The sequence below is a fragment of the Anabrus simplex genome, chromosome 4, assembly GCF_040414725.1.
Source record: "Anabrus simplex isolate iqAnaSimp1 chromosome 4, ASM4041472v1, whole genome shotgun sequence".
In the NCBI taxonomy this organism is placed as follows: domain Eukaryota; kingdom Metazoa; phylum Arthropoda; class Insecta; order Orthoptera; family Tettigoniidae; genus Anabrus; species Anabrus simplex.
The window spans coordinates 365,231,820-365,258,073 of NC_090268.1; the positions used below are offsets into that span (position 1 = coordinate 365,231,820).

Sequence of the window (26,254 nt, forward strand, 5' to 3'; positions counted from 1 at the left end):
AACTGCTGAGCTAGCAAAGAAAGAAGTTATTAATCGGCCATTACCTTGTGTTGAACGGCTGGAGAAGAAAGAGGCGCTTCCCGCCCCCTGCTATGTACTTAACACACTGAAAGATGGAACAGAAGTGGCCTAGAGACCCAAAAATCAGCAGTTTAAATACTCTCGCGGAAGTTTCTAGGCGTTAGGGGAAAGAAAACACCCTCCCACAAACTCTTTATTGGATAGGACCCCGCAACAGATTCAAGTTGGGGGAAGATACATCTGATTGGATAGAAATTAATTGAAGAAATTCGGGATTGGATACATTCATAACAAGGGGAAGAAAGGGGTAAATATTGCCAACTTAAACAATGACAGAAAGAAATTTAACAAAGAACAAACTCTTGAAATTAAATTTTCTCCAAAAAAATAGTTCTTTGACTCCGCACTAGGTTGCACTATTGTAGATCTTCAGTAGTGTCCTCTAGAAGAGAAAGTTCACACTTCTAACTTCAAGCGAAACAAAAACACATCAAAAATGACACAGTTCAAAAACTCAAAATTTTCCACGTGGTGACATCTTCTGAGACGGTAGAAAATTAATACTGTCAATAAAGTTCAGACTTCCTCCAGCAGAGGAGTTTCACCAGGCGCACATTTTAAATTAGCGGAGTGGAGGTGTACCGCCCGGTACAGACCTCCCCCCCCCCCCCCCCCCAAAAGTTCCTCCAGGTATGACACATGAAATCAGTTTGAAACAAGGTCCAAGTTATGCTGTGGGTATGAAGATTGATTGCCAAAAAATTTATAAGATTTTCTTAATTTGGGGTTGATTTGATTTCAAAATTGTTGTTGCAGATGAAGTAAAGTCTTTATATTTGTAGAAGTTGAATTTCTGAAGATAACTTTTTATACTTGAAAGTGAAGGAAAAAAAAATTTCAAAGTCCACCAAATATTGCAGTTGAATTCCCAAGTGTAGTCATTACTTATGGTATCTGTTCATGTAGTAGATGGTGATGAAGTGGGATTGCCAGACCGGCCGTTGCGGCTTGCATCCAAAGGAGGCCGCTCGGACCCCTCAAGTACCCTGAGATACCGCTCGCCCGCACTATGAGGGGAGCAGAGGTGTTGAAGCACGCCGCGCCCGCGGTGAACATATACAGGCTGCGGGCAAGTAGCAGGTCGTGCGCCGCACATCAGCCTTGGCCGGGAGGAGAGCTCCGGCTCGCCGTGCACACGTCGTCCTCGCTTGGGCCGAGGGGGCCCGTCCTCAGCTCCAGTTGCTGCACGACGCCGCGCGGCTGCGGGGGCACTGAAACATTAAAGCTTGGCGGCAGAATTGTGTTGGACCATCATCTTTTTTGAGGGTACAGGCTTGTGGAGAGGTTGAGGGGCCAGCGGCGTGCAAATATCCGTGGCATTTAATCTTATGAAGCCACAGTGTAAGGTGGAGCAGGAGACGGGAGCGTGGTAATGGCCGTGGCAAGAACAGGATGGCAGTTTAACGGATCGGGGCGGGTTTTACAAAAGGCTTACATCTAAAACCAAAATATTATAGAAGGGGCAGAATGCCATAAAAGTGAAACTCAAAAAAAAAAATATAACCTTCATATCCTTTCAAAATAATATGAAGCAAGTTAACACAAAATTACACCGGTTTCACCTGGGACAGGTGAACCCTAAATATCCTCTCGGTGGCTGGATTACTTAACAATAAGGTAACCGGCGTAAGAAAATCGAGAATGATACAAGGCCCATGAAATCTGGGGGCAAGCTTGCCCGCGGGAACAAAATTTTTGACCATAACCTGGTCACCTACCTTCAAAGGGGTTGGTCTCCGTCCACGATCATACCTTTCCCTAACCTTTTCATGAGACACTTTAAGATTGGCTTTAGCCTTCTTCCAAAGATCTTTAATGTTGTCCGGATCTATTATCTCGGGTAGAATGTCATTCAGAGACCAGAGGTTAGAGAGCGGCGAGTTGGGAACAAACTTGAACATTAAAGAAGCTGGAGTGAACTTGTGAGATTCATGAACCGCCGAATTCAAAGCAAAAGCTATCCAATGCAGGGACGTGTCCCACCTGGAATGATCTTCATGATGATAGGCAATAAGTGCTGACCTGAGATTACGGTTAACCCTTTCAGCCAGAGATGGTTGAGGGTAATAAGCAGAAGTAGTTACATGAGAGATTGATAAGTCAAAACAGAATTTACGAAATAAATTAGATGTAAAAGCCTTAGCATTATCAGATACAATATATTGACACGGACCAAAAGAAGCAAAAATAGAATTTAAGCAGGTAATGGTAGACTGAGCGGTAGCCAGCTTAGTCGGAAATAACCAAGAAAATCTGGTAAAACCATCTACGCACACAAAGATGAACTTGTTAGCATTACCCTTTGACTGGGGGAAGGGTCCTACATAATCGATATACAGACGTTCCATGGGGCGCGACGCTTGATGCGAAGACAAAAGGCCTACCTTGGTGGACATGGTGGGTTTACTGAGCAAACAAGATTTACAAGCTTTTACAAGTTCCCGGATTTCACCGTCCATACCTTTCCAGATGAACATTTCACGAATCTTCTCACGAGTTTTAAAGATTCCAAGATGCCCTCCTAATGGGGTCTCATGATAATACTTGAAGATCATAGGTACAAGAACAGCTGGAACGACAACTTTCATCATCCTATCATGCCTCGATGGGCAACATAGAACACCATTCCTCAGAACATAAGGGACAACATGTTCCCCAGAAGAAAGGGTTTCCATTATCGGAGCCAGCGTCGGATCTTCACGTTGGTATTTCTCAATATCCCTAAAAAGCATGGGAGCATCTGTTAGGATGGCATTAACCTCAGATAGCATGGACTCGGGAGGTGATGAACTGTCGACCTGTTCATGGTTCTCAACGTCTTCTGAAAACATACGGCTGAGTCCATCAGCAACAACATTTTCGGTACCTCTGATATGTCTAACATCAAACTGGAAGGCGGAAATACGAATAGCCCAGCGGGCTATACGACCAGTACGACGCGGCCTACCTAAGACCCAGCTTAATGCTTGATTATCTGTCTCCAGGTCGAATTTGACATGTTCCAGATAGAGACGGAACTTTTCTAAGGCAAATAAGACTGCCAACCCTTCGAGCTCATAGATGGAATACTTGGCTTCTTGAGCCGATAGAGTCCTAGATGCATAGGCGATGGGTCGCCTCCCTAATTCAGTCTCTTGAAGAAGGACTGCAGCTACTGCTGACGACGATGCGTCGGTTTGGACAATGAATTTCTTCGAGAAATCAGGCATAGCAAGTACAGGGGCATTACAAAGTGCTAATTTAAGGTCTTCAAAAGCGGCTTGTTGAGAAGGTCCCCACTCGAATTTGATGCCTTTCCTACGAAGAAGGTTTAAGGGCGCCGCTCTATTAGCAAAGTTAGGAATGAACTTCCTGAAGAAATTCACCATACCAATGAACCTGGCGATACCTTTAATGTCCTTGGGAGGTTTAAAATCACGGATGGCCTGTGTTCTAGAATGATCGACTGCTACACCATCGGGTGACACAATATGCCCTAGGAATGACATAGAGGGCTTAGCAAAGGCAACCTTGGACAACTTAACAGTTAACCCAGCCTTACGAAGGCGATCGAGAACTTCTCGCAAATGATCTAGATGTTCTTCAAAAGTCTCTGAAAATACGACGACATCATCTAAATAGTGATATAAGTACTCGAATTTGATGTCGGAGAAGACCCTATCTAGTAGCCTAGTGAGCACAGCTGCCCCCGTGGGGAGCCCGAAAGGCACGCGGTTGTATTCGTATAAATTCCAGTCCGTGGCAAACGCTGTAAGGTGTTTAGACTCTTCAGCAAGGGGAATTTGATTATAGGCCTGATTCAAGTCCAAGATAGTAAAGAACTTGGCCTTACGAAACCATGAAAAGCAAGAATGAAGGTCGGGAAGGGGCACAGATTGTAACACCACCTTCCGATTGAGAGCCCTGTAGTCAATTACAGGCCTGAAGCCCCCTTGGGGTTTCGGGACTAGAAAAATAGGCGAAGAATACGCTGACTTAGAGGGCCTAATAATACCATCCTTCAACATCTGATCGATGATTTCTTTCAGAGCCTTCATTTTAGGTGGAGATAGCCTATACGGTGGAAAACGGACAGGAATCGAATCCGTGACCTCAATTTTGTATTCGATCAGGTCAGTAACGCCAAGAGTATCAGAGAATACCTCGGGAAACGACTGACACAGTTTGCGAATACTATCAGCCTGCTCCTCAGGTAGATGTCTAAGGTCTAACAACATCTCATCCTGGGTAGGCGAAATAGAAGAACATGACACAGAATTACACTTTAATAGTGGAATTTTACAACTAGAAGCAAATTTGAATGTGCACGACCTAGACTGGAGATCGAGCACAAGACCAGTGTGAGAAATAAAGTCAGCTCCCAATATAATGGGGCAAGACAATTGCTTGGCCACAAACAATTTAATTTTCCATGTAAATTTAAAAATACGAATTTTGACCAGTAAGGAACCTAGAATTTCTAATGGAGATGTATTAGCAGAAACACATTTCACAGGAGAAGAGTCATAGACAGGTAGGTTACAAACAGACTTCAATTTCGAGTACCATTCAGCCGAAATAATGGAACAAACACTGCCTGAATCTAATAGAGCTGTTATAGGTTCGTTATTTACCTCAATCTTAAGGAAAGGAACAGGTGCGGGAGTATCCGCCGCAATCTTAAGACACTCTTTGGGGCATTCAAAGGACAGATTAGCAGATTGAACGTTCCCAGAATTTTCGATCTGCTTACCAGGGGCTGAGCCTCGGGAAGATGAATTAGTTGACTCAGCCGAAGCCACTAGTCACTTTTGATTGTTGTTGGAAGTTACCCCAGAAGTTGAGCAGGAGGGGGTGCTATTCGAATTGGGACAATTCTTGGCGATATGTGAGAAAGCCCCACATTTAAAACAGCCTTGTGATGAACCAGCTCCATTATTTGCCCTACTAGACTTGATCAGAGGACACTTATTGCGCAGATGGTCAGGCGCCCCGCACGCATAACATTTACGGGGATTGACTGGTCGGCGAGGTGGAGGCCGAGTGTTACTAAAGGAAGGCGGAGGTTCTTTCGCGACACGCAAAGAATCGGCGTATCTAACTCCTTCCGCCGAGACGGCCAACGCTTCAAGTTCCGAGAAGGTTTGCGGGCACGCCGCGAAACACAAATATGACCTATAGGGAGGTGAAATTCCCTCTACAATAGCCTGCACAATCTGATCTTCAGGAAAATGAAGGGCAAACACCCTAGTATAAAACTTAATGTCCTGTATGAAATCAGCCAAGTTTTCATCCAAGCGCTGTACCCGATAATAGTATTTCTGAATCAGAGATGACCTCGCGCGGGCAGGAATGAAATTTGCAAGCAAGTGTGCGTGAAAATCTTCAATAGATGACTGTTCAGCAATAGCTCTTACTATTTTATCTGAGAGAACACCAATAGCATAAGGATAGATTATTTGTAAAATTTGACAAGGGGAAAGAGAAAACACAAGGGCGTGATCCTGAAATTCAACTAAAAATCTTAAAAATGAAATAACTTCACTGGTGGTGTTGACAGAAAACTTAGAGATACCTCTTAGCAACATTGCCAATGGATGAGGCAAGCTGCTAAACCCGGGTGACATAGTAGGTAGAGGTTTCAGGGGCAAAGAAGTTAATTCAGAACGGATGTTACTCAACGATGCACGGCGTTCAGACTCGTTGTCCAATGGGGCAGAAATAGTTTGAGCAGTGGGGGTTTTCCTATTTACTTCTCCCTTAGGAGACTCTTCCTCGCTACCTACATTCACTATGGTGGGTTGATCAGATTTGGGAGGAATTTCCCCAGTTAACAATTGAGTGACTTTACTAGACAATTCAGAAATAGTTTCAAGGAGCGTATTAGCTTCCTTCCTCTGAACGTCATTCACCTTTAGAGACAACAGATCATTAACTCTATTTGAAAAATGATATAGCCTGCCTTGCACACGCTTAATTTGATTAGGGGACGGATCATTTTCATCAAAAAAACTAACGACCGATGCTAGCCCAGTAATGTTCTCGACGATCGTGGAAAGAGAGTCATCAATTTCTTTCTCTCCCAAATTGGGGATAGAAATGGGCAAATCAAGGGACTCTCTAAGTTTGTTAGTGTCTATTGCAACCGTGCCTCCAGATTGCACATTTCTGATAGTTAATTCATAGATCAACTCCTCCTTACGCAAATAGTTAAGAAGGAGAACATCGCGAGGGCCGGGCATGATGACAGACCAATCTTGAAAAACTCAAAAAATTCCAGCAACTGGGAAAATAGTTAGAGTTCGGAACAAACAATATTTAGCCGTCAAAAGGGGCTAAATTGAGACCCATTCAACCACGCTCTGCTACCACTTGTTACGGATTTTTCCGTGGTAGGTAGAGGTGAAAGAAGGTGCGGGTGTGAATGGGTTTCAAGCTACGAAATTATAGTGCAATGTAAAATTAATTTAAAATTTAACAAGGTTATATTTTCTTTTCGAAAACAAAGAAATAACAAGCATGGCAGGTACAAAGTAGCAATTCAAAAAGGGGTTAGTTACAATATTTACAGAATTTGGGCTTCGCGCCCTGACTTCACAATGCTTGGGCAATCAGCTCAGTTTTACCCCAAACACAAGTTTTAACAGAGGGGGAGAAAACCCCATTTATACCTAGGAGCCCTTGCTCCAAATTACACTGAAAAACCTCCATGAGGCATACAACCCAGAATTTTCAAAAGAGCCACTCGCTCTCAAAATTTAAGCCTCTCCCAGGCCACACCAAACTCCACCTTCAAGTTGTCCTCAACGGACATAAACACAGGGGTAAAATACCCAATCTACTGAGGTCTATTAAAAGAAAAGCAGGTTAATTAAATGACCTCTAAAATAACAATTTGAGAGGAGGCGAACTAGCACTCCTAATACACTTTGATTAAGACCTACTTGGCACTAGGCCGTTAATACAAGGGCTAATCCCATGCTAAAGAGGTGACTTAAGAAAAGAACAATTTGTTTTACATTAACGAAGAATAGGTTGAGAAAATAAGTTCACCTCAAGACAATGTGAGTGGGAGCTCGAGAGGGTTAGCACTCTCTATCCCAATATGTCGTTTTACAAGAGAATAGATGAAAAGAGAAGTTACATTTTAGGAAAAGGTTACATGGTTGAACGCTTAGAACCCGCCCCGAAAGTTAAACTGCTGAGCTAGCAAAGAAAGAAGTTATTAATCGGCCATTACCTTGTGTTGAACGGCTGGAGAAGAAAGAGGCGCTTCCCGCCCCCTGCTATGTACTTAACACACTGAAAGATGGAACAGAAGTGGCCTAGAGACCCAAAAATCAGCAGTTTAAATACTCTCGCGGAAGTTTCTAGGCGTTAGGGGAAAGAAAACACCCTCCCACAAACTCTTTATTGGATAGGACCCCGCAACAGATTCAAGTTGGGGGAAGATACATCTGATTGGATAGAAATTAATTGAAGAAATTCGGGATTGGATACATTCATAACAAGGGGAAGAAAGGGGTAAATATTGCCAACTTAAACAATGACAGAAAGAAATTTAACAAAGAACAAACTCTTGAAATTAAATTTTCTCCAAAAAAATAGTTCTTTGACTCCGCACTAGGTTGCACTATTGTAGATCTTCAGTAGTGTCCTCTAGAAGAGAAAGTTCACACTTCTAACTTCAAGCGAAACAAAAACACATCAAAAATGACACAGTTCAAAAACTCAAAATTTTCCACGTGGTGACATCTTCTGAGACGGTAGAAAATTAATACTGTCAATAAAGTTCAGACTTCCTCCAGCAGAGGAGTTTCACCAGGCGCACATTTTAAATTAGCGGAGTGGAGGTGTACCGCCCGGTACAGGGATCATTGTAAATACCTAGGTATTAATATAAGGAAAGATCTTCATTGGGGTAATCACATAAATATGATTGTAAATAAAGGGTACAGATCTCTGCACATGGTTGAGAGTATTTAGGAGTTGTAGTAAGGATGTAAAGGGGAGAGCTTATTTGTCTCTGAGGCCCCAACTAGAGTATGGTTCTAGTGTATGGGACCCTTATCAGTATTACTTGATTCAGGAACTGGAAAAAATCCAAAGAAAAGCAGCTCGATTTGTTCTGCGCGATTTCCGACAAAAGAGTAGTGTTACAAAAATGTTGCAAAGTTTGGGCTGGGAAGACTGGGGAGAAAGGAGACGAGCTGCTCGACTAAGTTTTATGTTGCAGGTTATAAATTTCATCTTCTTTGTCCGTATTGAAGATCTACTTGTGATACAAATTCTTATAATTTTGTAAATTACCACCTATTCAATACAATAAAAATATAGTACAAACTTACATATTTATTAAGATGTTTATATGGTACATGTTTCGCTCCTTTTTCGTGAGCATCATCAGCCAACTATTATTCACTGAAGGTTGTATAAGATCATGAAATAATTCTTTTGGATTAAGATTATTCCTATAAAACTAATTGACAAATCTTATAATATTTTACAAGTCATATAACAATAAAATTATGTCTTTAAGTTAAAACTTTTTGTCTAAAATCTATCTAAGTCTAACATTTTATTGACGAAACTCATCTGGTGAACTTCTTTTAAATTGTTTAAAAAATAAAAAGTAAATAAAAAATAAACTTTTGAGATCTGGCTAATTGTATTGATTCATGTTGCTTAACTTGTATGACTGTCGTTAAAACTTCATAAACTATATTGACAATTTTCTGCAGTTGATGATTGTCTATTTTATGGACATTTGACTTGTTCTCGTTGCTGGAGTAACATTTATACAAATGTATTGGCATTAACTTTATATTGTCAATAGGATAATATTGTTCGTGAACAAACTTGTTGATGAAACACTTTCTAATGTGATATTGGATTTAAAATGTTCTCGTATGTTCCAAAATGGCTTGTTGGTAAGGCAACTATGGATATGTGCAGTTGTTACCAATAATAACAGATTACCACATCAAGAAGGAGTTATTTCCAGAGTTCTTCTGAATTCAAAACTGTTGACACTTTCTTCCATGTAACAAAATAGCTTTTTAGCTATAACACCTTCTACAAAGCAAATATGTCGGCATCTGCTAATATCTAGAGGATTTAACCTTCTTGCACAAAGGTCTTCAATTAAGTTACCAGGATTGTAAGCGACTGCAAAGAACCTCGGCTAAGTCCTGAGAATGACAGTAGACAATGGTACCATGATAAACAGGGTGGAAAATCCGGTAATTATTGTGTTAAGTACTGGTACGTAGTTGTTAATGTAAGGAAAGATCTTCATGGGGGTAGTCACATTAACAAGATTGTAAATAGAGGTTGCAGATCTCTTCATATCATTATGAATGTATTTAAGGGTTATTGTAGGGATGTAAAGGAGAGGGCATATAAGTCACTGGTAAGACCCCAATACCCCAGTGTATGCAACCCTCATCAGGATTACTTGATTTGAGAACAGGAAAAATATCCAAAGGAAAACAGCACAATTTGTTGTGGGTGATTTACAACAGAGTAATGTTATGAAAATTTTGCGAACTTTTTGTTGAGAAAACATGGAAGTAAGGAGACAAGCTGCTTGGTATGTTCTGAGCTGTCTATGGAGAGATGCCATGGAATGACATCACTAGAAGATGAAGCGTGAATGGAGGTTTTAAAAGTAGGAAAGATCATAATATGAAGAAGGTGGAATTCAAGGGGACAAACTGAGCCAAATATTTGTTGTACCGTAGGAGGAGGAATTATGGATTTCCAGCTTCCTTGAAATCATTAAAGAAAAGACTAGGTAAGCAGCTGATAGGGAATCTGCCACCTGGTCGTCAGCCCTAAATGCAGAGCAGTGGTGATTTGATTGATTGATTGATTGATTGATTCATTCATTCATTCATTCATTCATTCATTCATTCATTCATAAAATAACAGATCAAAATCACATTAATATGATACCTCCATCACTATTGGCATCTTTCAACTTTTCTATAAGATTCTACATTCTCTGTACTTGGTCTACTAACTCGTATCCACATTTCTTGCAATCTGCTCTAAAGTCTTTTCTGTTCTCATTTCATATGTCATCAAATGAGAGCCAAACCCTCATTTTTTTCCCCACCACTCATCTCGCTGTGTTGGTTCAGAACCAGACCACAGCACAAGCAACACGGATATGAATTAGTACAACTGACACTGGCTGGATACTGTTCTAACAGTGGACAAGTGCCATTCAGTAACCTTTTAAAATGGTTTAAATAGTCAGTATTATTCCAATGGTAGAATTGGAAAGTAGCAGAAATAAAAAAAAAAAAAAAAAAAAAAAGCACTTGTATAAAGAACTATTGATTTAAACCAGCCATCCCTAAAAGGTTGGCAGTTTCAGCATGTTCTATCATGACATTGGAAAGTAACAAACTTCTTAAAATAGTTCGTGATGATTTATGGTTGCATCACCTCCACTGAACTCTCCCTATTTACAGCAATGACTGTCACTCTCACTGATAGAGGGAACACCACAAGGCTGGTTCTTAGTTTGAATGCTCTGAGGGTATAAAGGGAAGGTTGAGAATTTTAGCTAAATATGTTTAATGCTATGCATATGCAGGATATGAGGAAAATATGGTGTTATCCAGGGCGGAGGCAAGTTTCAGCCACAGTAGCTGTAATAGAATGGCTTCTCTGTTGTGACTTAGTATGTAGAAGGGAAGTTCATGAGAGGACTGTGAAACCAGGATCCTAATTCCATATCATTGATTAAATGATTGTGGTGAAAGATTGATTGCCTTACTCTTGAACCTGTATCTTGTTTGTACAACGAAGTCACTGTCTTTCTCATTCTTCATTTTAATTTTATTTAGTTGCTCATTCTTTAGATTGACACTTTAACAACTAGGAATCTTAACAAAATACTGTCAGTAAGGCATCTGTTTTGAGAGATTAAATTTGTAAAGGAGCTAAATTGTCTAACGAGTTAAAATTTGTATTCATAAATATGTAGAAGTTAATTCTTGCAATACTTTATTTTTATATTCTGTCTTCACTGTATTCTCAGCATTTCATAATATGTATGTAAATGTGCCATGGTATTCTATATTTTCGATACTTAAATGCGGTGTGTATATTGGAGAGTACTACAGAACAGCTTGAGAAAGTATAAACATACTTCTTCCTTTTCTTCATAAGCTATCCATTCTTTGTATTTGTTGCTTTGATGTTCCCTTTATCTCTAACGTGTTTTCTCAATGTTTGTAGCTGTTGTTGATGTTATGTTGCTTGTTTCAGCGATGTTAAATCTGCTCCCATGTTACGCGTGAACAGCGAAGAAGTGGACCTCACTACCCCTGCCTCATCCCCTGTCAAAGAATTCCAGTTTTCCATTGTTGATTAGATTTGCTTACCTGCACTTCCTTATCGCTGTGCTTCTTTTATTTTTGTTGTTCACTCTAGTTACTTGTCAGAGAATAGTAGACCAATAGAAACTGTACAAATGACCCCATAATTAATTGGGAGGGATAAGTAGGTGTGATTTTATTACACATTTTCCAAAATCTTCTGCCTAGGAATATTAACAGTAAATGAAAAGACTGTTAAGTTAGTAATATTTTAACTAGTAATTGTATAATGAATAATTGAAATGAGGATTTCTGACCTTTATATGAATCCATGAATGTGATAAATGTCAAAGCAATTCTAAATGAGAATTTTTTTTCTATATCTGTTTTCAATAAATAATTGATAGTGGTATCATTTTTTACCACTTTTCTTCTCTTTTAATCCAATTTGAATTAATTACTGGTATGTTTCCTTAAATTCAGTAGAGTAATATATCTATTACAAGAAGTTGGCTAATGCAAGGGGGTAAATCGCTTTTAATGGATAAAGCATATTGAGCATTCACCATATCATCAAAGATTTGAGTACTTGCATCTCTGTGTGTTGGCAACTGCAGATTGCTGTGCAAGTTTTTGAATATGTTAACTGCTGAGACAGTAACAGCAATACTGTAGACCCTCTCATATCCACCGTGGGGATATCCAATTGCCCGCCCACTGAGCTTGTCCTAACTTGAAAATGGGTCTTGTTGAAACTTTAGATCCTGATATAGTGGAAATCATCCAAGATTAACAAATTATTCAGCAAGACATTCAACTGACAGATTTAGAAGATTAGGTAGCTGAAGGAGACATTACTGAGCTCACCAACAGATTATTAAATCGTTACCACTAGTCTCCAGATTTATGTTAATGCAAACGCTATAGATGATTAAGATATAGAAGGAAACGGAAAGATTTGTTTCTTTGCGGCAAAAGAAACATACAAGGTTGCACTGAAATACATTGAACAGCATATAGCGACATCACCTATGGATGTGTTGTAGTTGAAGAAATGGAGGGATTCAATCATAGAATTTAAAACAAACAGCATTACAGACTTTTTCAATTGAATTCATTTTTCTAAAGTAATTTTTATACAGAATTGTACATTTTAATTTTATCGTAGCATAATGACCAGTAGGCCTACAGAACTGTAAGTGTCCAATTCATTAAACATACAAAAGATTTTCTTTCTGACCTGTGCGAACTACCATTTTTACAGTCACATCTTTATGTGAAATTTTGTTTTTAGTGACTGTAAAACTTTTGTACTCTCCATTATGCATTACAGTGAAGTTTATTATTTGCTCCTCGGATTGTTTGACCTTTTCTTTGTACCGACCCTATCTCTGTCCCGTATGTGATGAATATGAGAGGGTCTAATGTATTGTGTACAAAAGACTGTAGATCCTTAATTACTCAACTCAGTGAACAGGTTTATCCCAAACATCTGTATGAATTATACTCAATGACTCTAGACAACTTAACTGCTGAAATAATTAATTTTAATATGGTCATGAAAATTCAATATCCTGTTGAATGCTACAAGCTGGAACTTGGGCTATATTGATCACAGCTACATAAGAAGTTCCTTTAAAAATAGAACAGGATGTGTTACAATAACTCAGTGGTCAGGGCAACTCCCCAGGGAGGAAAGGGTTCCTAGTTTGATCCCAGGTTGTACCATGCCAATTTAGCTGTGTATGAAACATCTATTAGGCTTGCACTTTGTGCAAACTACCAGATCAGTTAGCTGAAAATGGTGTGATATCCACAGATGAAACGATCAAGGTTCTACTGTATTTTGATACTACTTATTTCTAGTTATAGAAAGCATGATTTAGTATACAGTTAGTCCGAGAATGAATAGGAGTTCTGCTAGGCATAGGACAGAGTGGGAAGGAAAGATGATCGAATGTAGCATGAATGGAGAATTGTTTCTGAAGACTTCTTACCATTTTTGCTCATTTGTTCTCAGTGTATATAATAGTGAGTTATGACTACCATGTATTGTAAATCTTAAAACTGTTAAGCGGGTGCATAGTAAGATTTTGGTAGAAGAGCAATCATCACAGTTTTTACTCCTCTATACTTAATCAACTAGGCTTGTCCCTTACAAGAATCAGCCAGTGCATCTTTAGTTTTGTAGTTTTGTTGGCATGTTGGAGACTCTGCATTGCCATGGATGGATTTGGAGATATTTTCTTTTCCAGGTAAAAAAAAAAAGAGATATTTTTATTATCTTACTAGACAGCACCCATCAGAAACAGATTTTTTTTTTTTAATTAGCCAATCATATTATGCTCACCCCATATATACAGGGTCTCTGTTATAAACCCAGACCGTCCAGTGGCATTTCTACTCTGAGACCTAAGCAGCTGTACGGGAGGTGCACGCATAGTTCTTGACCTTGCAAGGAGCATGCACGTGTTTGACCTAGCATCAGTAACCAGTCTGAATCTCAGCTGTTAACATGGTGAGACAGTTATCGTTGCAACACCATATTTTCGTATGTAAAAGTTATTTTAAGTACGAGTCTGCTTGATAGGTATGTGATGCATTTGTTCAGCAGTTTCCTAGTGTCGTGCCACCTTCACAAGCACAGGTTTATGTAATTGTAAATAAATTTGAAACTAGCTCAGTATTCAGCGCGCGCGCGCGCGCGCGCGCGCGCGTGCACACACACACACACACACACACACACACACACACACACACACACACACACACACACACACACACAGTTTTAACAGAGGAAAAGCTAGATGACATTGGTGCGAATCTTGAACGGTCACTGAATAAATCACTGCAAAATTAGTACACGAAGTAGGGGTTTCGGTTTCTTCTGCACACAGAGCTACAAAGCTGTTGCACATCAAACCGTACAGGTTTATACGGGCCCATTGTTTAAAACCTGCTGATCCAGCCACAATAGGGAGATATTGTGAGTAGTATCTTGCATCATTGAATGATGGTTTATTCAGCCCACAGCTTGTGTTCTTTTTGGATGAGGCTCAGGCATCTTAATTGTCATGTGAACAGTCATAACTCTTGTTATTGGTGTGCAGAAAATCCTAATGGTGTTTATGAAGTCCCTCATTATGAAGGATGACACTTTCAGCAACCTTTAAAAGGTAAGATTTGATGTAAGATTGTATACACGCTTAAAGCAGTGCGACTGTGTGAGACGTAAGTTGGGCTCAGGCAGCTCCTGTACCGCAGAGTACAAAGACCATGCACCCGGTCTGTTTTTATAAGACAGACTCTGTACGTGATAGGCCTTGCCAGCTTGCTCATTGCTGTACCTCAGTGCTAGCTAGAGCTTCCCAGACCTTGCAGTTGGATGAAATCAGGTTCAATAGGTTGTTATTTATGCATTACTATACCCATACGCTTAAGAAGGGCTCCACGAGGTATACTGCCGGAGCAAAGTTCACCATAAAGAATTTGGCGGGGAAGCCTGGTATTACCCATGCATGTTGCGAACATGGCCTAACAATCTCAGTAGATGAGCAAGGATTGTTGCCTCAATGCTATTTAGCTGCGCTTTGTCAAAACTGCTGGGTTGGTCACATAGTCCTCCCACTTAATATTCAAGATGTATCTAATTTTCTATTACGTCAATTACAACCCCGTCCTCCTGCATCCATTCAGTGTGATTTGTGTGGGCATATGTTTTATGCCAGGATTGGTCTGTTTAGCCATCGCAAACACATCTATAAACTGAATTGTACTGGTCAATATATGCGGGAAGAAGTTATATATACTCGGATTGAGTTAGATCCGACGACTATACCCATATTTTAATATTTCTTGTGACTAATTAACTGTAACATTCACATAGTGATGATCGATTCAGTTCACATATATTTAATGAAAACTTTCCTAATTGTTTCTCAACTTTACACAGTGTACCTGCTATTGAAATGAACTCTATATAGCTGGGCCGAGTGGCTCGGCCGGTTGAGGCGCTGGCCTTCTGACCCCAATTTGGCAGGTTCGATCCTGGCCCAGTCCGGTGGTATTTGAAGGTGCTCAAATACGTAAATATGTCAGCCTCATGTTGGTAAATTTACTGGCACGTAGAACTCCCATGGGACAATTCCGGCATCTCGGCGAATCCGAAAACCTTCAAAAGTAATTAGTGGGAGATTAAAACAATAAGATAATAATATATATATATATATACCCTTGGAGTGTGAAGAGATGTGGTATATCTGAAGAACCCTTAACATCATTTTCATTGCTTATTGTTCTTCAGTAATTGTTTCTAAAAGTTTGCAGAACTTTGTATCAGAAATTCGCTTACAATGAACTTCAGTGTAGACACTGTAAGAAAAGACCTTTCAACTTCAGATGAAGTTTGTATTGTGGTCAAATTATTAAACTCAAATAAATGATCTATTTAGTCTTCATATTTTGGTATATTTGGTCAGTATTGTTCAACATCAAAATGTTGTAATCCAGGAAATTTACAAATGCTGACCTTCCAGTAAATTGTCCTTCTGTTCCCAAAATAGTGGGTTCTATCCTGGGTGAGAATGGTGGCATTAGCGGTGTTTTACCTTAAGCGTCCTCAGCTTTCAACATGTTCCAAGATTTCCTGTAGGACAAAATTCCAGTGCTCTGGCATTTCTTAATATCTAAATAAATTGTATTATTATTGCAATAATAATTATAATAATAATACTAATAATAAAGAAGAGAAGAGGATTTTGAAGAACAAAAGCATAAGTCTCAAACTAAAAGCAGTTGAACGGAAACAATATACTATATCGGACACACAAAGGGCTTCCAGGTCGGAGAGGATGAAAAAGTTCTGGGAGAAGAAGAAGAAATTATCTCAAATGTATTGATTTCAGTGCTCCAATGTGGGCGTAAAATATGTAAATAATAAATAAATAATAATAAAGAAGAGGACTGCAAAATTAGTCATCAATCTAGGTCCTTTTAAATTGATTTTCAAGAAACAAAAATGCAAAACTCAAGCTATAACTTGAGATTGTTTTACTTGGGAACTTCGTAGTGTCTAGAAAGAGTAAAACAGGATGTGTTCAGTAAGTATTGTTAGAGAAGAAATTCTGTTGACTAAATCTTGATTTAATAATGGCTTATTCTTTATGGATGACTGAACCATCCTCCATATGGTCAATACTTCATTCTCCTACAGAGCAATAGGCAAAAATGACTTCTGCTTGCCCTTACAAAATTCAGTTTTCCAAAATAAAGAAGCACGTATTATTTTGTTTTTGGAAAATCCACTTAAGATATTAAGAAAAGGACTGAAAAGCAGGTTGAATCCTTTAACTGGTAAACTGATCTCAGAAAATGAGTATGTTACAAACGTGAAAATTTGTATTTGGAATCTCCTTTAAAAATAAAGATTTTAAAAAAAATCCATTTAAGAGGGTGAAAAAAATTAAAAATATTGGTGAATTTTTCAAATGAATATGTCTGCAGTATTTCTCAAAAACATAACATATTACAGACATGAAAACTACTAATCCACGCGAGTGAAGCTGCGGGTAACAGCTAGTCATGGATAATCACAGGATTAAGGCTTCCGTCACATACATGCATTTCAATTTGGAGAAAATTGTGTTTAAGAAAAACGTCGTGTACACATTGCGAGCATAGATCCATGTCAAATCTCTCTCTCACACCAGTCTGTCACTGCAGCAATATCACTCTTTGGGGAGCACCCTACTGGATGAGCCCATGTTCATAGTAGTTCTGTTTTCTCTATAGACTGAGGCGAATAACACCTCAGACTGTGCTTAACATCTTGAAGGATTGTCTAGGCATGAGAGAAACTGCATCGTGATGGGTTCCGCACCATGATAGAATTGCAGAAACTGCAACGACACTTTCTGCATACTCCCGCCTATCATCTTGCATGACAATGCTCGGGTGCATGTGATGCAACCAGTGAGCAAGTTATACACTCAGCAGATTCGGAAAGTCCTCTACCATCCCCCATGCTCAAGCCCCTGAAATTTTGATTTCATTCTGACGGGCCCTACATAATGCCGACGACTATGTCAAGGGACTTAAAAGTTCCACGGTAGGAATCTTTTTTATCTGTTGAAGCAAAGTTGTTGCCACTATTAAGGTAACAATCCTCGTAAAACTTATATACATTAATTTTTCTTGCAATATTCTGTGGAAAATTATACTTTTTAATTGACATGTTGTACTCCACATATTTTCAATAAGGTGCAAATCATGGATGCTTCCCACCCATCCTGATGGAGTGTCATTCTTATGGCAGGAGGCAGGGTATTCCATATAATATATAAAGCATCCCACCAGTTTTAAGTGTGGAACATTTTACATTTTTTAAATATATTGTAGATATACTCATTTTAAAAATTCAATCAATTTTCCACTTCTTTTCACCCTTTTAAGTGGATTTTCCAAAAGCAAAATATGGGTTTCTTCATTCTTAAAGGAGATTCCAAATACCAATGTTCACGTCTGTAACATTCAGTTTTTGAGATAAAAGTATCCTCATAAGGATTCCACCCCCTTTTCACTTATTTTTACCCTTATAAGTGGATTTTCCAGAGATAAAATATGTGTTTCTTTATTTTAAAAGGAGATTCCAAATACCAATTTTCACGTCTTCAAACTGTTAAGTTTTTGAGATATAGATATACTCATTTTAAGAATTTACCTCCCTTTTCATCCCCTTTATTGGTGGAATATCCACAGATCCTTCCATAGTGAGTACCTTCACTGTAATATAAATGTATCCCGAAAATTGCATTCCTTTATGTCCAGTAGTTTTGGCGTGGCAATGATGAATCAGTCGGTCAGTTAGGACATGTTATTTTATATAAGATTATTTCTATACTTCAGCCCCTTTCCATCCCCGCCCAAAGGAGTGTTAGGAGTGCCTTACACAACAGTATATTTTTTCCAGATGGTAAGTCATATGTGTACCAATTTTGGTTTGCAGCTATGCCCAAATGTACATGCATAACCTCGCTGCTGTAGAATCCTGGAGCTGACGTTGCCATGGTTACGGCAGTTTGTTTTTCTGATTCCTAGAGCACGGGTAATGTGGTGCCAATATTTCCATAACAGTTGGTTTTAGGGCCTTAAAACATGGTTTTCGGGCCCGTAGGGCTTACAGCCGCCCCCTACGAATTGTTTTGAAAATAAAATACAGCCCATGTCCCTCAGGGATAATGTATATTTACATTAGTAAAATAATTTTTAGAATCGGTCCAGTAGTTCCTGAGCTTAGCCATTACATGCAAAGTTTACCTCTTTATATATTAGTATAGATTACAATTACAATATGTAATATATACAAAAATTATTTTGGAACAGTGTACTTAATTCACTGTTCATAAATTTGACTGTAGTAGGTGCTATTTATTCCTTATTGACTTGTATGATCTCATAAAAACTATTTAAATAGGATGCTGGAAAGATCTGCATTGCCAGTACATTTTATGTTAATCATATTTATCACTAAAAACATTGTACAAAAAAAAAAAACATGAATCACTGCCAGAAGGAAATCCTGCGTACGCTACTGCATAAAGAATGTTTGCTTTTCTCAAAACATGTACGATGTTTTTAGTGCGTAAGTAAGATTAATTAACATCAAGTGTATTGGCAGTGTGGATCTTTCCAGCATCCTATTTAAATAGCTTTTTATGAGAGTACTCAATTCATGCAAGGCTGTGCTATTATTTGATGCACTGTAATCTATACTGCATGACATTGAGTAGTATTTCCAGTAGCATCTTGATAAGGTAAAATAAATCATTCAATGGTTCCAGTAATTGAAACTGAGGGATTTCAATACCGTTTACATGGAAGATATGGAGCCCTTTTAATTAATTTTCTCCTTCGTTATGTACACTAATTTCTTAACTGTTGGAAATTCTTAATTATCATAAAAGTAAAATATTGTTTGGCATAAAAACACACTTTTCAAGGTCGTCCTTGTTTGTTGCATGTTTATGAATTGTGCATTGTTTCCACATTGATTTAAATGCAGGCTTATTCCCTTATTTTTTTCTGCCCTCAGAAAAAATTTTGGACACACTATGCAGTGGCATATGCAAGATTTTCTTCTGGCTGTGATTCATATTTTTTTGTGCCTTATCATAAAATATTTCAATTATGCATTAAAAACGGTAATTTAATAATATTGATAATTTACAAATTCATGTGAAAATGTGTTGTCATCCTCTGCCGTCACCTCCTGGCTTACAAAAAAAATTGTGTTCTCACGCACTTCTGTATTTGAATGTTTCCTTAAAAAGCCATACACACAGTAAATTATATTTCTTGCATAACTATAAAATTTCTAAAGTAGTACCACTATCAAATGCTGCTACTACTCTACTTGCTAAGAGACATTATGAATATGAAACCTCGGCTCACAACATGCTTTAACTTTCACTTTCTTATACTTGCACTTTCTTTTAACTTATTAGTGAACTCGCTTCAATACAGAACAATATTGTAACGAGTTGGCGGGGTAGTATGATCAATTAACACAAGACTGGTAGCTTCAATTTCATAGATTTATTAACTACGCACTAAACTATACAAGACTGCACACAACTGTTGCTCATAACACAAACTTACACAGTTCGTGCGCTCCCTCTCCCTTCGTTTCTCACTTGTGCTCACACTACACAGTTTTACACTCGCACACACGGTCCCGCGTCGCACGGCTGCACGTTCTCTTCCTCGCCGACAGTCCGCACTGTAGCACACTAGTCCGATAATCACGACTGAACCACACTGACTTCTAACTCGGTCGAACTCTTCCTCCTGCAGGACGGTCATTCCTCTCTTGTATACCTGCGCTGGCTCTTCTAGAATCGTCCGGATGCTGGATGAATCCAGAGACATCGCGAGATGGAACACTCCAGATTAGTCGCGGAGTCATCTCCATACTTCTCGGCTACGGACCGTGAGCGGAAGCGAGTGGGGGCTGGCTTAGCTGCTAGTGATTGGCGCAGCTGAAGCATAAGGGGTGGGTCTTTACGGTGCCGGGCCGGGCCCACTGCCAGTTGATATGGCGGACGCTAGGACCATTGCAATATGAAATTCTTATCTCTTAATGCTTTAGCTTTCACTACACTAACTGGATACTGCAGTACTGTCACCCTAGCCTGTATTTTGACAAGAGATTCCCAGCGAACCTAAATATTTCAGCCTCTTCTTATCTTTCTAACGTGGGAGAAGCGGATGTTGAAGTTATCCCTCCAGTTCTAAAGTAGATGATACCTCCCAAATGCCTGGAAGTAGAATCGCAGGCTTTAGGCAAACATGTTCAGAATTTTTTATGCTGTTACATGGCATCACTAAATCAACTTAATATGTAAAGATTTTCATGCACAGAAAGAAATAAAACTATCGAGCCAGCATGTTCATTTGTTTAGGCAATGCCGTGCTATTCCATTGGCTGGCATGGGCAAGTGAGCAAATCTGACTCCTTCCTCATGTTCATAGTTATTCTGTGTTTAGTATAACTCACCAATCGTCTAATTGGTACCCATAGCCAGCAACTTGCATGTCTTCTTCACAGACATGACTATGGCCCAGTCAATCTTGTCCACCAAACATTGACACTCGTAGCTGAGGACTTTTATTCACTGTACGACTGTTCTGTAAAGTGACGTTGATTCTCTGCATGTCTCATAAAGACATTGATATACCTGCTGCACTGTACATCTGGAGCACATTCAGTCTGTAACCAACTGTGCTGTTTCATTTATTTGAGAACATTGTGGCTACTCAGCTTTAAACTGGCAGTTCACAGGCAACTCTTTTTTTCACAACACAGCACAAGCACGGAACACTGCTGGATGGGGGTCCCTGCACTGTGATATAACTTCGATAGTGATGTAATTTGGGGTATAGGCGAGACACTGGGTTTCTTTCTTGGCATATATACAATAGTGTTGCCACTATTAATATACCAACCCTCGTATTTCAAACAATTCGGATATATATTTTTGTAAAAAGCTGGCAGGATGATAAAGACATAGTTTTAATGTAGGGACAGTCCTGATCAAAACCACTTCTGCATGAAGTATATCCTGTAGTTTAGGAAAATGCATATAAAATACCATGGAGTGCATGATCATGTGTAAATAGTATTCATGCTTTTATGGTATTCGTGTTTCATTCTGCATGACATGAATTCATTTTCTTGTAATAGCTTGTGATACAGGATTAATATTTTGTGTATTTATGCATGTTTGTGTCACATTGTAAAATATATTTTCTGTATCTTTATGGTGTAGGGAAATTATTGAAGACATTGAGAATGATGCCATGCATTTCTTGAATATACAGTACATGCTTGAATATGTGCTTGAATATACATGCTATATTTGTGAGAAACAATGTTTAATTCAGAGTGAAATGTTCAGCTCAAGTGGATTCCTTCTTCTGTGGTACATTTTGAGTATTCTCAAATTTGATATTGGATGTGCAACGCAGTTAGTCAGGTGCTCATTTCATCTGTTCATGGTTGTTGCACTGATTCCTGGCTCAGCCATTATTAATTAATTCTAAGGCTGAAAAATCTGATCAGTAGATTTACAGTCTTCAAGACACTATTCTTGCATTTGGCAGTGTGATGGACATAAAACACATCTCATATTTGACTTATGGCAATTCTTATGACATTATTTCTCCTTGTATTTTATATTATTCTACTATCTTAGAATTTTACCTCTTTTTGGAGAGAGAATTCTGGTTTTCATAAGACCCACATCATACAAAAACAAAGTGAACAAGCGTGCATTACACCTTTTGATATTGATTGAAATGTAGATACAAAATTTTGCGTGTTGTATTGAGTTTTCTTTCATATACATTTCTAAACTGTTAGCAGTAGGCTGCACTGCAGTGTCTTAGCTTATTCTTTTTTGAAATGGTTCCCGTCTTCTTTGTATCTGTTTCTGCAAGATACAAGTCATGAGAACTAAAATTTGTTGTTGTTGTTGTTGTTGTTGTATTCACTACTGTTTTCAGATGACTCCACAAGAAAACCAGTAGCATTAAATCAGGTGATCTGGCAGGCCAGGTGACAGGTACTCTCCTTGCTACATATGGACCAGGGTGTGTAGCATTCAGGTGGTAGCGAACAACTGCTGGCGTGTGTGGTGGAGTTCCATTGTGTTGATTCCCCGTAGCCTAAGGACACACCCTCTAGGAACAGTCATAGTTGATCACAGAGAAACTGTAGATAACGGACTTCTCTCAAATGGCTGTAAAAGAAATAGGGAGTAATTACATAGTCTCCCAATAAACCATACCATACATTTATTCCCTGTCATGCCTGATTGTCAACACTCCAGTAATGTATGTTATGACGATTCACAGCACCATTGTTATGAATACGGCTCGGATGTTTAGGAAAAGTCATATTTTTTCTTTGTCTATTTTCTTTGCCTGATTGGATTTTGGTGCAAATCAGGTGATTGTCACAATTAAGTGAATTTTATTTGTCATATAAACGCATATTTTGGCTATTTTTGGTCATAAGGTCATATTTCAAGCTATTTTCGTAGAAAAGTCATTTTTCTCATATTTCGGCGGTTTGATGACAGCTGTAGCTGTGCAAAATCATCTTCAACTTACCGACTGCGAACTAGTGTTCACGAAACTGTTTCTCGGTATCACATTTGCAGTCAATAAAAGTGGAATACCCTTTGTATAAAATTAAGGTCATAGACTGCACCTTTTACCCCACATGCTATACTGAGCAACCCGGTCACCCAGTTATAGACAGACATAATCCTGAAAAACCCATCCCAGCAGTGAGCTAATTATTTCTGGCAATCACTCTCTTGTCTTTTTTCAGACATTAGAACCTCAACCTCCTTTCACTGAAATATATAAAATGGATTGGTTTCTAGTTTTCTCATAGTTCAAACCACCAATGCAGAGTGCAAACATGTATTGACTTTCAAAATGTTGTGTGATCTGATAATCTTAGCAAACTTTGAGGTCATATTTGCTTGCTTATTTGGGCTATTTTTTTGTCTTGAACATCCAAGCCCTAGTTATGAAATTGTGACTTGTCTGAAAACAGTAGTTTTGACGTGAATGCGCAATCATTTGCCTTTTGCCTCACTATCAATGCATAGAAACTATCCCGAGCTTCAAAAATCTCACCCGCGGGGCTCCTGATGTAGCTATGAAAGTGATTGGCACGTAAAATCCATACGACAGATGATTAGTGATGTTTGTTGTTAGTGCCCTGGAACTTGTATGAGGACTCCCCTGGATAGCATCCAAAACAATCATAGTATCAGCAGATGTCACTGGCACCTCTGTTACGGGAAGTATTTGTAAAGTACTCCCAAGTGTATGTGCAGTTGGTAGTAGTGTAGTTTAGGTGTTGTGCTTATTGTGTATTCGCTCTTACTGAAGCGTAGGTGAGGAGAATGTCGACATACTTACTTGTTGGATACATAACAAAGCAATGACCCGCATGACTGGGGCCATACACTATCCGAGTCAGGGCAGTAAACATACGGTACTTACCTGAATGAAAGCTGCATACTTTTTGTTGAATAAGGCACAAGTAGCCTTGCCTTTGATCCTCGAAACTCCAGATATGAGTAAGAATATTGGGTACTGGTGGGATTCAAACATCACCTTTTCCACTGAATCCACCAGAACTTCCACACTTCTTCCGCAGCTGTATGCTGACAACTCTTACTGGTCTTCCAGACACTAGACACAATGTACATTTACTTCCGTTTCATCAGCTCATATCAGTTTCCTATCTATGTATCGTTAGTTTCAGAGTTATTTTCACTCAACCTGATCGCTTACTATTTACTGCATCATATGGCAGATCGATCCAGTATGTGTATATGCGTTTCTATAAAGGCCGGTCTCCACTTATAAACATTTAACAACATCATGTGAAATGTTTAAAGTGTTAAATGTTGACTGGTGGCACTATCAACATGTTAAATGTTAAATACTGTTTCATTTAACATTGTGTCAACATTTAATTAACATGTTAAACTTGACTTCCTTTGTTTATAGATAGGTTCTTCTTCATATTAATTTGTGGTAATACATTTAGGTGGTGTCTAGTATTTTCAAATAAGGACAATGGACCCAGATGAAGAGGATTTGGCCTTTGTTATTGCTACTGTTGCTTCTTGTTAAGATATAGAAATGTAGTTTTATTAGGCACATTTCCTCCCCTCATCCTGCTCATTGCTTCAAAAGCAAACCACTTTCAAGTATAAACTTCGTCCTCTCCCGCTCCCGACTTCCAACTTTTCTGAACCTTTTGCAATTCTCGACTGTACTGGGAGCGGAGGGACGCTAGTTTTTTTTATGCACTCGCGGGAACAATTGTAGATAATTTCGAGTACTTGGAAACTGTCGGCTTTCTTCGCTTTATCTCTTTATTCGTTTGATGGGACATCCCACAAACAAGGCCTTTCAGTGATATAATTAAGTCTAGAGTAATCTCCTTGCTTCTAGTCCGGCCCCGTAGTCTAGGGGGGAAACGCGTCCGCCTGTCACCCGACGGCCCCAGGTTCGAGTCTCGGCCGGATCAGGGGTTTTTAATTGTAAATGTTTAATATTGCTGGCCTGGGGACTGGGTGTTTGTGTCGTTCTTAATGTTCCTTTCCTCACATTCAACACTTTACACTTCTGCCATTTATGAAATACATGCAGGTTCCTCACATATGGTGCAAGTAGGGGCAAAAGATCTTTCTTGGTCGACGCCCCGAACAAATAGCATTTTAAAATAAAATTTAAAAATAAATAAAATCTCCTTGCTGAACTCCATTTCTGACTATAAACTTTAGTATAGTGCAGAGAGAACGACACGCGCGCATGTATTTTTAGCTGATAACAAAGAGGATGAGTGTTGCGGAGTGTTGTAACTATAATCCTATTTCACGAGAAGCACGTTTGCGTCGTTTAGGCTATCTGTTGGCATGGAAACAGCACGGTAGTTGCCGAAGCTGTGCCAACATCTCCAAACAACGAATTGACTTGTTATGTTTTCAACTTGGAGCGGAAAATGCGCCAACATGTTAAAAGTGTTAACCTCAACATTCTGAGTTAACATGCAAAGTCAATTGGAAGACACAATCACAATATACATGTCGGTTGTAACATGTTAAATTTAACATGGTGTTAAATGTTTATCAGTGGAGACCAGCCTTAACAGACTTACTGTGATGCACCAACCTCTCGTTGCCTGTCGCTAGAGACTGTTTTGTTCTACAAGGTATATCGACAGTGCCTTGGTACAGTATCAGGTGTACTATCAACCTTCATGTTCTTGGCTTTAGAAGGGTGGCCTAATGTTGAGAAAAATAATGGGCAGAAGACTCCTGTGTATAGTTCTTATGAAGGCGACAAACTAATTTGTTCAATACATGGCGAGGAAGTAACCAACATGACTGCTTGACTGTGCTGTCTGTGTGTGTCGTCTCATTTGCTGGGCAGCATCCTAGAATTTTCCTGTTCTTAAAGTATAAAAAGTATGTAGAACCAATTCCATGATGCCCAAAGTGGTTCTAATCCTCTTTCTTATTTCACAAGGGAACTATAAGAGTTAGACTGCACCCATTGAAATGAAACCTGGTAGGATGATAAGACATCGGAACGTCACTGCTCGCGTAGTACAGTTGTTATACAGGCTGCCCACAGCATGACAAAATGAGTGATTCTGAACAGGAATATGGCAGTTTTCTAGTTCGTGCTAATAAAATACTATATTCATGACATGCACGTGTATACAGAGTGGTCAACTAGACCCTTAATATCATGAAATTATGCAACCC

The 26,254-nt window shown here is 39.1% G+C and overlaps 1 protein-coding gene across 3 annotated transcripts in view; it reads left to right on the top strand.

Annotated features, from left to right (window-relative positions):
• The window catches only part of EndoB (endophilin-B), a 243,010-nt gene that overhangs the window by 165,700 nt on the left and 51,056 nt on the right, over nt 1–26,254 (top strand). The window contains exon 7 of one of the 3 annotated variants that reach the window (XM_067145791.2): nt 11,344–11,835. The exons of the other annotated variants lie outside the window; for them this stretch is intronic. Coding sequence (XP_067001892.1) covers nt 11,344–11,449 — 106 coding nt within the window. The 3' untranslated portion in view covers nt 11,450–11,835. Of the gene's footprint in view, nt 1–11,343; nt 11,836–26,254 lie in introns of those variants that run through there. 3 annotated transcript variants of the gene reach the window in all.